The sequence below is a fragment of the Barbus barbus genome (assembly GCF_936440315.1).
Source record: "Barbus barbus genome assembly, chromosome: 28".
In the NCBI taxonomy this organism is placed as follows: Eukaryota; Metazoa; Chordata; class Actinopteri; order Cypriniformes; family Cyprinidae; genus Barbus; species Barbus barbus.
The window spans coordinates 26,581,250-26,594,951 of NC_136756.1; the positions used below are offsets into that span (position 1 = coordinate 26,581,250).

Sequence of the window (13,702 nt, forward strand, 5' to 3'; positions counted from 1 at the left end):
CAGCTGACTGATGCGACGCATGTGGCTCTTTTCCCTGGCGTCTGTTGAAGTGTGGCAGGGTTTAATAGCGGAACGAGATAAGCGCTGCTTCAAATTAGCATCTGTTTTTCCTGCTCTGTCATATCTGTGTGGAACACAAATGTCATTTGCCGGTCTGCATCTAATCGTTGCGTGCACGTACATGCTCTTAACAACAAGAATCCATTTTTTTATTGTAGGACTTTCTAATGGAGACTTTCATCATGTTCAAAAACCTGATGGGCAATGTGTTTCCGCCCGACTGGATGATCTTGAATCTTCACCAAATGAAAGTCTTTCTGCGGGCAATTGACGAGTACTCAGATGTTCTCAACAAATACTTCCTGGACTCCACTCACTTCCACTTGCAGGTCAGTTTAACAAGGACTGTAAAGGGGTTTCAAGTAAACAATTACGCTTCAGGCAAGACCGAGATTATATTGCCGGAAACACTGTCATACTTCTATATTGACCAAGCCACATTGCCTCAAAAGCAATGTTGTTCCAAAAAGCACCGCAAATAATAGGCAACTAAATCAGAATCATTTTTACAACCGGAAGATGGCAAGTTGTCAAATGTTGTCTGATGACTCTTATGAATTGTTCTTTTACTCTACCATTCAGATGTTTATAGTCAGTAAGAGAAATTAATAGTTTTCTTCAGTAAAGATGCATTAATGTGATAAGAAGTGACAGTAAAGGCATTTTTAATTGACAAAAAAATGTATGTTTTACATAAATGCTGTTTTTTTTTTAACTTTCTATTTATCAAAGAATCCTCAAAATAAAATGTATCACAGTTTGCACAAAAATATTAATGTTTTCATTACATAGATAATATACAAGATAACATTTTCAGATATAATACAGAAAACAGTTATTTAAAATATTGATTTTACTGTATTTTTAGTCAAATAAACATGTCCTTTTATGCTAAAAGGCTTCTTTTACAAAATCTTACAGATTCCAAACATGCAGTGTAATTTGTGTAATGACTCTTATAAATCTTTTCTTTATAGTGAATCTACCACATACAATTAACAGTGAATTACTTACTGACTGGTTGTTTGTATGTCAGTGTGGGTTAAAGATGCACTTTGTGTTTTATCAGTGATATTTAAAAATTAATACCATATAATAAATAAATGAGATGCGTTACTGCCTTTTGACCAATTAGGATGTGAAATAAAGACCAAAAGATTGCGAAAAGTTATTAAATTACAGTGTAAACATGGATTTTACAAGAATTGTTTTGAAGTACATTTCTTTTTTTCCAAATATAGCCTATAGGTTTTAAAATTACTAAAAGAATCCATTAATGGAATCATTAAAGAACCATACTGGTGTGTTGGATAAAAAAAAAAGAAAAAAAGAATGAATTTTGTCTGTAGTTAAAAGGCCGTATCATGAGAAAATGTCCTCGATCTTCTGAGATAAAGGAGTTTGTTGTACTAGCCTTACAATCAGAACTTGTGCGTCCATCCCAATCCTAAAAACAGCACTGTTGAATCCTTAATTTGAAGAATGCTGCAGTAATTTGAGGCAGGAAGGCCAATGTTTGCACAACATCCCGCCTGCTAAGACCTGGCTGTACGTCTTTGTCTGTTAAAGGCTCCATAGACCCTTCAGAAGCAGTAATATCCCACAATCCTGTGTTTTGGTGTGGTTGTAATCAAAATGGTATCTGACAGAGTGGTTAAAATAAGTACATTAATTGTGCGCTTTGGATAAAAGTGTGTGCAAAGTGTGGTTTCTTATTTAATGAACAGGTCATTTATATCCTTTTCTGTCCTAAGGGTCTGAGAGATTGTAGAAAATGATCATGAAAATTTAATTAATGGTTGTTTTTGGTGCAAAAAAAAAAAAATTCAAGCATTATAACAAGATCCCAGACATAAAAAAATAATGTTTTTTGTGTGGTTGTACAGTAGCAGTTTGACCACAGATAATTGAAGCACTCTGAATAGCTCTGTGCATGTAATTGTTTTCCAGGAGAATAATGTGTTGCATTCTCTTATATAACATGTTTTTATGATGCTCATTTGCGGTGATCTTTTGGGAAAGCGTATGGATTTTGCATCCACTGGAAGCCTCCTGCACTTTAGGCATTTGGGAAATATGATCTATATCGCTTTTGAAAAATGCCCAACTGCTAAACTTTGTGTTGCTTGGTTACCATTCATTCAACACCCCGTGTATCCGAAATGTTTCACCCCTAAGAGCTTAGTCAATTAAAAAAGCAATTGCATACAGTATATCACTACAAATCAATTGCCCAAATAATCAAAGCAAGGCTATGCCTTAATCATCTGTGATTATGTAACCCAAAACGCCATCATTTAAATGCATCTGCCGCTATTTCTGACAGAACATTTAAAGTGAATTTCTAGCTCAGTGTTGCAGTGACACAACAAGGACATTTCTTTTCACGAACCAATGAAGTCATAAATATTGAAATCTCTCAGTAAATCCTATTATTGTTCGTAAGTATTAAACTTAAGGTGTTATGCATCTTTGTGCAGTATTTGGATTATATACCTTATGCATATATGTATGTGTGTATATATGTACAGTATATATGTATATGCGTATGTGTGTGTATATGTAATTAATATGTAATATATAACTAATACCACGGTAACACCAAAACTTTGCTGGAACATCATGGTAATGTCATATGCATCATATGCATATGCATAATTTTTTACCATATTCTTATATTTTTATGTCTATTTTGTGCTCAGGAAATGGTTGTCTTGATGATTTTTTTTTTTTTTTTTCTCAATAGCTTTGGAACAACTATTTTCACCTGATTGTTGCCTTCCTTACCCACAAGTCCTTACAGCTGGAGTCTTTCTCGCTCGAGAAACGCAACAAGATTCTGAACAAGTGAGTGAGAGACCTGCGGATGCATTGTCGTTCTAGTGTTCAAATGTTGGTTTTTGCTCATTTTATTTGAAAGGCCAACGTCTTAAATTGAGTTTCTAAAAATGTAAACAGGTACGGAGACATGCGGAAAAGCATCGGCTTCAAGCTGAGAGAGATGTGGAACAATCTTGGTAAAAGCTCTTTCCTGTGCTTCTTATCAGTTAGAGACAGTGACCACAATTACAAAAGTGGACGAACGTAGAGAGGAATTTTTACAGAATGTCCTAAAGGACTTTCTTTTTGTTCAAATGGCTTTTTATAGAGTAAAATCACTAGTGTGGTGTGTGTCTTTATTGGCTGGGACAGAGTGCATATTTAAGTTGTTTTGATGTTCTGAAGAAATTAGGGCTATTTTGTGATGTCATGTCACTTCAAGGCAAACATAAGATGAAGTTTATCCCTGCGATGGTGGGACCGATCCTGGAAGCTACGTTAGTGCCTGAGCCTGAGCTGAGGAAAGCCACCATCCCCATCTTCTTTGACATGATGCAGTGTGAACACCATTTCAGCACCAACAACACCTTTCAGAAGGTGAGGGGTGTTTCTGTTTTCTGTGCCAGCATCATTTTTGAAACGGCATTTCTGTTTCAAAACCCACAGAAGATATCTAGCTAGGCAACTTGCTTAGGCTTCATAGGCACACTCAGGATGCTGTCAATGATGCTGCTGATTTGGTCAAAAATTAAGAATGCATTGTGACAATTTTAGCTAAAATTTGAATCCAAAGGCTTGAAAATATTTTATTAAATACAGAAATATCTATCTATTAAAATACTGATTCTTTTAATTAAAAAAGGGTGATGTTGGTTCTTTTTGTTAACCTTAGTTTTATGCATTAGGTTTTAAATTATTATTTTTTAAGCGAATTCTTTTTTTAAATTATAATTTTTTTTTATTTTAAGTTACATTTTAGGCTAATGTTGATATATAAATATGCTATTGTTCGTTGTTAATTGATGTTTGTTAATAAAACATTGTTTTATGTTGTTACGCAACTTAAAATGCTGTAAAAGTATTGTTCATTATTGAATATTATACATATACATATTTAATATTATACATTGTATATACCTTAATTTAAATTGTTTGATAATATAAAACATAATTTATATTCAGTATGTTAATTAGGGGTGTAAAGCAGATATATTTCATCACAATTTGATCTGATATTGAATGATATTTGCAGTTACCTAAATACATGCTATGGTACGATTATGATTTGATTGGATTCATGGGTCTGTAATGTGCTTATTTAATACCAACAGTTACATTTTTTTATCAACTCACAAATGCAACCAAAATATAACATGAACATTTAACTCTGAAAATAGCAAATCCTGCATCACAAGTGGGAAATACACAACCAAAAGTACACTTCAGTTTTATAAATAATATAGAAAAATAAATAATGAAAATACAAATCAAGTTGTTCAGTTGTCAACATCATCAATCGTATGGTGACAACACATCGTTTGCTTGTGCAGTGAGATAAGCAACGGCAAGTCAAAGTCTTTTGTGTTCTCTAAAATGTGCAAATCTAGTATCCCCAATAGGACATCCGCAACAAAATAAGCATTTTGACAGAAAAATAAACATGTATATATATATAAAAAAAAAAAGTTAACAAATATTTGATGAGAGCTCAATGACAATTTGACATCTTTTTATAACAGTCAAACAGGCCTCTGGTGGTCTCTTTTGAGAGGTTTTTCTGCTAATTAAAGGTGATGCATCATAAATAAATTTACAGTTTGACATTTTTATGCATTGTTCCATATTTATGTATCATTACACCTCTAATTGTTAAAGCCAGTTTCTGTTGGAATCAGCTGTGAGTGTTCACTATTTGTGTGGGTGCATGAGCCATGACCATTAATTTACTGATGAGGGTCCATGTCGGTTAAGATGTTGCCTTTGTAGGCTTCTGCATAATGGTCAGAAAGTTTGATGAAGCATTTGTGATCTTTGCAGTTTGAGAATGAGCTAATCACAAAACTGGATCAGGAAGTTGAAGGAGGCCGTGGTGATGAACAATACAAGATTTTGCTGGAGAAAACGTGAGATTTTTTTTTTTCTCTTCTCTTATCATGCTGTCACACATATATTAAGCGTGATTTTTTTTAAATACATTTTTTAAACAAGATCACTGTCAGCTGTCTGAAAACTAAATCTGCTGTAAAAGGGGCAAGCTGTTTATGCCAATTGAAATGCTTGAATGTGGACATATATATACATACATACATATACATGCATATACAGGTGCTGGTCATAAAATTAGAATATCATGAAAACGTTGATTTATTTCAGTAATACCATTCAAAAAGTGAAACTTGTATATTAGATTAACTCATTACACACAGACTGATATATTTCAAATGTTTATTTCCTTTAATTTTGATGATTATAACTGAAAACTAATTAAAGTCCCAAATTCAGTATCTCAGAAAATTAGAATATTGTGAAACTGTTCAATATTGAAGACCCCTGGTGCCACACTCTAATCAGCTAATTAACTCAAAACACCTGCAAAAGCCTTTAAATAGTCTCTCAGTCTAGTTCTGTAGGCTACACAATCATGGGGAAGACTGCTGACTTGACAGTTGTCCAAAAGACGACCATTGACACCTTGCACAAGGAGGGCAAGACACAAAAGGTCATTGCTAAAGAGGCTGGCTGTTCACAGAGCTCTGTGTCCAAGCACATTAATAGAGAGGCGAAGGGAAGGACAAGATGTGGTAGAAAAAAGTGTACAAGCAATAAGGATAACCGCACCCTGGAGAGGATTGTGAAAAAAAACCCATTCAAAAATGTGGGGGAGATTCACAAAGAGTGTACTGCAGCTGGAGTCAGTGCTTTGAGAACCACCACGCACAGACGTATGCAAGACATGGGTTTCAGCTGTCGCATTCCTTGTGTCAAGCCACTCTTGAACAAGTGACCGCGTCAGAAGCGTCTTGCCTGGACTGCTGCTGAGTGGTCCAAAGTTATGTTCTCTGATGAAAGTAAATGTAGCATTTCCTTTGGAAATCAAGGTCCCAGAGTCTGGAGGAAGAGAGGAGAGGCACATAATCCACGTTGCTTGAGGTCCAGTGTAAAGTTTCCACAGTCATTGATGGTTTGGGGAGCCATGTCATCTGCTGGTGTTGGTCCATTGTGTTTTCTGAGGTCCAAGGTCAACGCAGCCGTCTACCAGGAAGTTTTAGAGCACTTCATGCTTCCTGCTGCTGACCAACTTTATGGAGATGCAGATTTCATTTTCCAACAGGACTTGGCACCTGCACACACTGCCAAAGCTATCAGTACCTGGTTTAAGGACCATGGTATCCCTGTTCTTGATTGGCCAGCAAACTCGCCTGACCTTAACCCCATAGAAAACCTATGGGGTATTGTGAAGAGGAAGATGCAATACGCCAGACCCAACAATTCAGAAGAGCTGAAGGCCACTATCAGAGCAACATGGGCTCTCTTAACACCTGAGCAGTGCCACAGACTGATCGACTCAGTGCCACGCCGCATTGCTGCAGTAATCCAGGCCAAAGGAGCCCCAACTAAATATTGAGTGCTGTACATGCTCATACTTTTCATGTTCATACTTTTCAGTTGGCCAACATTTCTAAAAATATTTATTTTGCATTGGTCTTAATTGATATTCTAATTTTCTGAGATACTGAATTTGGGACTTTCTTTAGTTGTCAGTTATAATCATCAAAATTAAAGGAAATAAACATTTGAAATATATCAGTCTGTGTGTAATGAATGAATCTAATATACAAGTTTCACTTTTTGAATGGTATTACTGAAATAAATCAACTTTTTCATGATATTCTAATTTTATGACCAGCACCTGTATATGCCATTTAAGGTAAATTGACATAAATTAAAGTCTATGCATCTTCTCTGCTGCTGTAGATGTTTAATTTAACTAATATGTTTGCATAGCGTTCCTCTTAAAATAGTATAGCTTTGTACATTATATTAATATTTTCTTGGCACGTATATATTTTCCTAATTTTTTAAATAGTACATACTAACTTGTTTGCACAGTTGAATGATCTGTAACTAGAATTGGTGTTTTATTATTTTGAAGTTTCTTGTTTTGATGGAATATAATACATTTTGGTAAAAATAAATAAATAAGTGTTTGCTTATTTGCAGATTTAAATGTCTGCACTAAACTTATTACAACTAACTATTCAGACTAGTGCTGACTAGAATTAAAAAAATTAAAAACGCGGTTGGGAAATCAGTACTTTTTAGTGCTTTTGTACTTTAACTGAAGAAAAAATACTTTTACTGGAGTAATATTTAATTAGGGTATCTGTACTAGTTTGTGTACTCTGTGTGTGTCCAGGCTGTTGGAATACTGTCGGCGGCACCGGTATCTTTCTCAGTCTGGGGAGGCGTTGGCTTTTCTCTTAAGTAGTCTGCTGGAGAACCTGCTGGCTTACCGCACCATCACCCATGATGAGAGCCCTGAGCTCCGCATGAGCTGCACCGTCAACGTCCTGGTGAGAACCAGACACTGTGAACTCTCAAACACAGCTGCAGTATTTATAAATATACCTTATTATGTGCTCAACCTGCTGAAAAGACCAGCGAGGATCCAATCAGCAATAAAAGTTGCTTAGAAACTTGAATGAAATTCCATCTCTGTATCTTCTCTCTCATATCCACAGAACTTTTACAAAGAAAAGAAAAGGGAGGATATATATATCCGGTAAGTGTTGTAGATGATTAAAACTTGTCTTGTTGATGGCACATGGATTAATCTGTATGTTTTGTGGTCTTTCATTAGGTATTTGTACAAGTTACGGGATCTACATCTGGACTGTGAGAACTACACAGAGGCTGCCTACACCCTGCTGCTTCATGCTGAGCTGTTGGAGGTTTGGACGTAGTGCTATTATTAACAGTATATTTGGGTTAAGGTTAGATAGAGACATCGACGGTTAGATAGTGACATCTAGGAAGCAGGGTGACCAATGGCCAGTATAATGCAGATAGATAGTATATGTGAACCTGGACCACAAAACCGGTCTTAATTAGCATGGGGTATATTTGTAGCAATAGCCAAAAATGCATTGTATGGGTCAAAATGATCGATTTTTCTTTAATGGAAAAAATCATTAGAGTAGTAAGTATAGATCATGTTCCATGAAGATATTTTGTAAATGTCCTACTGTAAATATATCAAAACTTCATTTTTAATTAGTAATATGCATTACTAAGAACTTCATTTGGACAACTTTAAAGGCGATTTTCTCAGTATTTAGATTTTTTTGCACCCTCAGATTCCAGATTTTCAAATAGTTGTATCTTGGCCTTATATTGTCCGATCCTAACAAACCATACATCAGTGAAAAGCTTATTTATTCAGCTCTCAGATGGTTTTACACTTATGACCGGTTTTGTGGTCCAGGATTGCATGAAATACACTAACACTCAAAATTTTATACAGACATATGTTTCTCCATTTATTAATAAAGTAGTCCAATTATTAAATTATTTATTTTAATTATAAAATAAATTCATATTAAACTTAATTAAATTAAGCAAACACAAATGAAAACAATCTTATATTTGAGCTTTTAGGAAGCGTTTCATTCATTATCTGATCTAATCATGCATAAATGTTTTTAAATAAAATCTACTTTTATTAAAAAAACATAAGTAGATGCATTTAATCCTAAACCTTTTGATTAAAATGTTTTAAGGTAATGAGTAGGTATGCGGCAATATCATATTTTCTGAAGCTTTAATCGAAATATATGGTATTATCACAATATTAAATTACAAACACACAAAAAAGTTAACATTCAAATAACTTTAAACCTTTTAATACAGTTAAACCAGCACATGTCTAGACATTAGAAACAATTTCACAAATTTGTTATAAAATTGAATGATGACATGATAGATGTGAAAAAGTATGTCAGAAATACTTCCACGTTTTCACATACACATGTATTCAATGCATCCAAAAATATTTGAAATGTTTATTGATTGACAAGGATGTCATTAGATTTTGGAAATGTTCTGTTCTGGGTTTTTTTAACCAAGCAGATTTGGTAATCTGAAAAACTAATAAAAGTTAGTTATAAAAGCCAAACATTAAGCTTGTCAGTCCTCCTAATTATATTATACTAAGATAATTTAGTCTGTTTGCATTTGAATATCTGCACTGAAAAGCTTGTTACCCTTGCAGATTGAAGTTGCGACACAGTTTGGTGATTATGAGATCAGTGAGATTAGCATGACTGAATGGTGCAATCTCTTTCTAGTGGTCCGACAAGCCGTGTGCGCCCCACCTGATCCCATGGGACGGAACTCAGGGGTTGACACAACAAGAGCTAAAGGAAAGACTTTTTCAGGAGATAATGTGCAATCTGGACAAGGGCAAAGTATGAATTTTGCTTGTACATCTAAATGTAACGCAAATGCTTCAATTTAAAAACTTTTGCATGCCATTTGCTCACAGTTTTTAGAGTAGGACAACTGTAAAGAACAGAAATGTTGCTATTTAACTACATTAACATTGAAAAGTTTTTTTATTTAACGTTTTAAAAAGACGTCTGTTATTCTCACCAAGGCTGCATTTATTTGGTTAAATTAAATAAAAAGAGTAAAATTTAGTAAAAAAAGTAAATATGATTACAATTTTTTTTTTTTAATAATAAGTCATTTATTCCTGTGACTTGCAAAACTGGATTTTCTGCATCATTACTCCAGTCTTCAGGGTCACATGATCCTTCAGAAATCATTGAGATCCTATTATAGTTTTTATTAATATTACATTATCATTTTTCTATATAGTTTTTTATTAAGTTTTGCTCTAGTTTTAGTGTTTTTGTACATTGTTGACCTAAAGAAGAATAAGAAATGTTGAAAACTAGATGAAATAAAATATTTTTTTTTATATCATACATATTTTTATATCATATAATCAGAAAATGTTTTTATATTTTATTTTGTTTCAGATAATGCTTACTTTAAGTAACATATATATATATATATATATATATATATATCAAAATTGGATTTTCTGCATCATTACTCCAGTCTTCAGGGTCACATGATCCTTCAGAAATCATTGAGATCCTATTATAGTTTTTATTAATATTACATTATCATTTTTCTATATAGTTTTTTATTAAGTTTTGCTCTAGTTTTAGTGTTTTTGTACATTGTTGACCTAAAGAAGAATAAGAAATGTTGAAAACTAGATGAAATAAAATATATTTTTTTATATCATATAAATATTTTTATATCATATAATCAGAAAATGTTTTTATATTTTATTTTGTTTCAGATAATGCTTACTTTTTAAGTAACATATATATATATATATATATATATATATATATATATATATATATATATATATATATATATATATATATATATATTTATATATATTTTTTTTTTTTTTTTTTTTTTTACTGGTTTTAGTTTTAACTAAATATAATAACCTTGATGCTGATATGGAGCTCAAGAAACATTTTTATCAGGATTCTTTTATGAATAGAAAGATTTGATAGAACAGCATTTAATTTAAATGCAAATCTTTTGTAACATTATAAGTGTCTTTAGTGTCACTTTTGATCAATTTAATGCTGTATAATTGCTGTATAAAAGTATTTCGAATGCTGTAGAAAGTGTTCACCCAAAAAGCAATCCTTTGTTTGAAAGTCATATTGGTTTTGAACACTATAAAGCAGACTATCTCAGTACAATAATTAATACAACAATTTTGTTCCTGTCAACACACTTTCTCATTCATTAGCCAGATTCTGAGCTTGTTTGTTGGTTCTTTTGTCCACAGATGTGGGAGAAGGCCATCGAGATGGCCAAACAACTTGTTAAACTTCATGAAAACCAAATGTTTGATTTCATAGAGCTCAGTCAACTTCTGGTAAGACAGACCTGTCAGAATTAGGTAACGCCACAGACAAACCTCCCCTGAGCTTCTGCCAGAACAGGAGATGCTCTGTGATGCACAAACATTTTAGCGAGACAGACCTTCAGCTCACCTCGTTTCACGTGCTTCATATTTATTCACATTTTGGGCTTGTAACTCATAACCCTGTCTGCTGGGTAGCAGCCGTCACTCTGCACAGGAAATAAAAATGGCAATTTGCAAGCAAGAGGAGGAAGGAAACTCTGGTGCGATAACAGCTACTGTTGCAGTTACACGCTCTCCTCTCAGTTCTGCCCGTGGCTTTGTGAAGTTCTCACTTGGCAGCTGCCTTCAATTAAGTCGGAGAACTTTGCTACTGGTGCCGATGAATTGGGTGGGCAACTGCTTTCAGCTTTTCCTTATGCTGTGGTTCATAAAATTCATATTATTTTCATAGTATTTACATTATTTCTCCTCTGATTTGAAATCGTATAGCAAAAAAGGAATGTACAGTAAAAACTGCCATAACATAAAGGGATAGTTCACCCAAAAATGGAAGATCTGTCATTTAATAACCCTCATGATGCTCAAAATGTTGATTCTTCTGCAGAAAACAGAAGATATTTTGAAGATTGTTGGTAACCAAACAGTTCCTGTTCCCATTGACATTCATTATATTTTTCCTCCATACAGTCTTCAAAATGTCTTCTTTTATGATCCACTGAGGAAATGGGTGGACTGTCCCTTTAAGTATGTCATTCTTTCTTTCATTTGATTAATTTCATTCTATTTGATATTAGTGTTAGTGATTTTATGCGCTTTTCATATAGCTTAAATTTATTTGTATTTCAGTTGTAGTAGAGTCATTAGTCATTTTCAAGAAAGAAACATCTCTTCCATCTACACTTGACCCTATAACACTAGCACTCTATTCTATTTCTATTATTAACTACTTGTTTTCTTTTAATTTGTTCTAAAAAATTCTAAAACTAACACTCTCTCTCTCTCTCTCTCTCTTTCTATATATATATATATATATATATATATATATATAACCTTGACCTTCTTAACACTAGCACTCTATTATATTTCCATTCTCTCTTCTTGTTGTCCTTTATATATTTACCCTGTAATTTATCCTATAACACTAGCATTCTGTAATCTATTCTATTCTATTTTCTGTTCTAAATGTAATTTAAATGTAAACATTTTAGAACTTCAATTTATTAGTTTCAGATAGTTGCAAAGGCATTTCTATTTTATATATATATATATATATATATATATATATATATTCATTTGCAAAAACAGATAACTCCGTTTTTAACATTTAACGTTTTTTTTTACATTTGAATGTTTTTAAATCAAGTTTTTCACTGCATTCCAATAAATTTCAGTCAAACTGCAGTTGGGTTATTTTGATTAGGTACAAAATTATAAAAAAAATACTAGCTAACTAATACAATAAAACACAATACACACATGATAGCATAATAAAAAACATGATATTTGAAAATAAAAAAAACGGAGTTATCTGTTTTTGCAAATAAACTCTTCATACATACATACATTGTGTATATATATATATATATATATATATATATATATATATATATATTATATATACCCACACACATATATTATGTATATATATATACACACACACGCACACACATACTGTATATACATACACACACACATATATATACATACACATATATATGTATGTATGTATATATATATATATGTGTATGTGTATGTATATATATGTGTGTGTGTATGTATATACAGTATGTGTGTGCGTGTGTGTATATATATATATATATATATATATATATATATATATATATATATATATATATCTATATACATTTTTGTTTACATAATGTATGTGTACACATGGATTTTGAAAATATTTACATGTATATACATTTATATATTTATATTATTATATTTTATATTATATATAATTTTCATATATAAACATATTTTTCTTTAATATACACATGCATGTGTTTGTATTTATATATACATAATAAATATACACAGTACACGTTCATATATTATGCAAACAAAAACTTTTATTTTGGATGCGATTTAATCATTTTACAGCACTTATATCTGCTTAATTTCAATTACTGAAAAATGTTAATTTTGTTTAAAAACTTTTGATATATTCCAAGAGTGAATCAAACCCTGAAAACTAAGGTAACTTCATATATATTGAAACGGATTTGAGAGTTGCAGTGAAGGAATCACATTTGCAGTGCCACATATAACAGCAAATTGAGCCACATGGTCTGTGAGGTCGAAGTCAGAGAGCCACATTTACACAAAACGGTTCTAGGAACTCAAAGTTTAATCATCTCCACTTATGAATAAATATATAGGACAAAATTACAGGCCATTGTGTGACCTAGAAAACGATTCAAATATTTCACAGAATCTCAAGAACATTCAAATTCTTGCCATTGATTACTTTTCTTCAGGGTTGCCACAATTAAAAGTGTTACATGGTATCAGAAGCCTTATTTTCAGGGTTGTAAGAACAATTTCGACAATTTGAACATTTTGTTTTATGACTGCTGAGATCTTGATTATTATGTACCTTTTAAAATAAGCTACTAAAAGGATAATAATTGTTGGTCTTTCCAAGTGAAGAACTGGGGTTTAAGTGCTTTGATCAAAAGCACTGTGGGGGCAGATAACAGTAATTGAAGTTGCCTGAAGCTTTTGTGTTTGCAGGATTACGTGCAATAGGGGTCAAATAAAGTTATGCATTTGCCAATTCATTTACAGAAATGGATGAATATTGGCAATAATGGTGGATATTTAGATTGTCCTGACTTGCTGTCAAAT

The 13,702-nt window shown here is 32.6% G+C and overlaps 1 protein-coding gene across 1 annotated transcript in view; it reads left to right on the plus strand.

The window, feature by feature from the left end:
- LOC306848643 (dedicator of cytokinesis protein 5-like) overlaps nucleotides 1–13,702 on the plus strand; it is a 66,159-nt gene that overhangs the window by 30,658 nt on the left and 21,799 nt on the right. Inside the window, exons 29-38 of the mRNA XM_079383304.1 lie at nucleotides 219–389; nucleotides 2,807–2,907; nucleotides 3,019–3,077; nucleotides 3,323–3,477; nucleotides 4,918–5,003; nucleotides 7,298–7,454; nucleotides 7,623–7,663; nucleotides 7,742–7,832; nucleotides 9,228–9,347; nucleotides 10,769–10,858. Coding sequence (XP_079239430.1) covers nucleotides 219–389; nucleotides 2,807–2,907; nucleotides 3,019–3,077; nucleotides 3,323–3,477; nucleotides 4,918–5,003; nucleotides 7,298–7,454; nucleotides 7,623–7,663; nucleotides 7,742–7,832; nucleotides 9,228–9,347; nucleotides 10,769–10,858 — 1,071 coding nt within the window. The remainder of the gene's footprint in view (nucleotides 1–218; nucleotides 390–2,806; nucleotides 2,908–3,018; nucleotides 3,078–3,322; nucleotides 3,478–4,917; nucleotides 5,004–7,297; nucleotides 7,455–7,622; nucleotides 7,664–7,741; nucleotides 7,833–9,227; nucleotides 9,348–10,768; nucleotides 10,859–13,702) is intronic.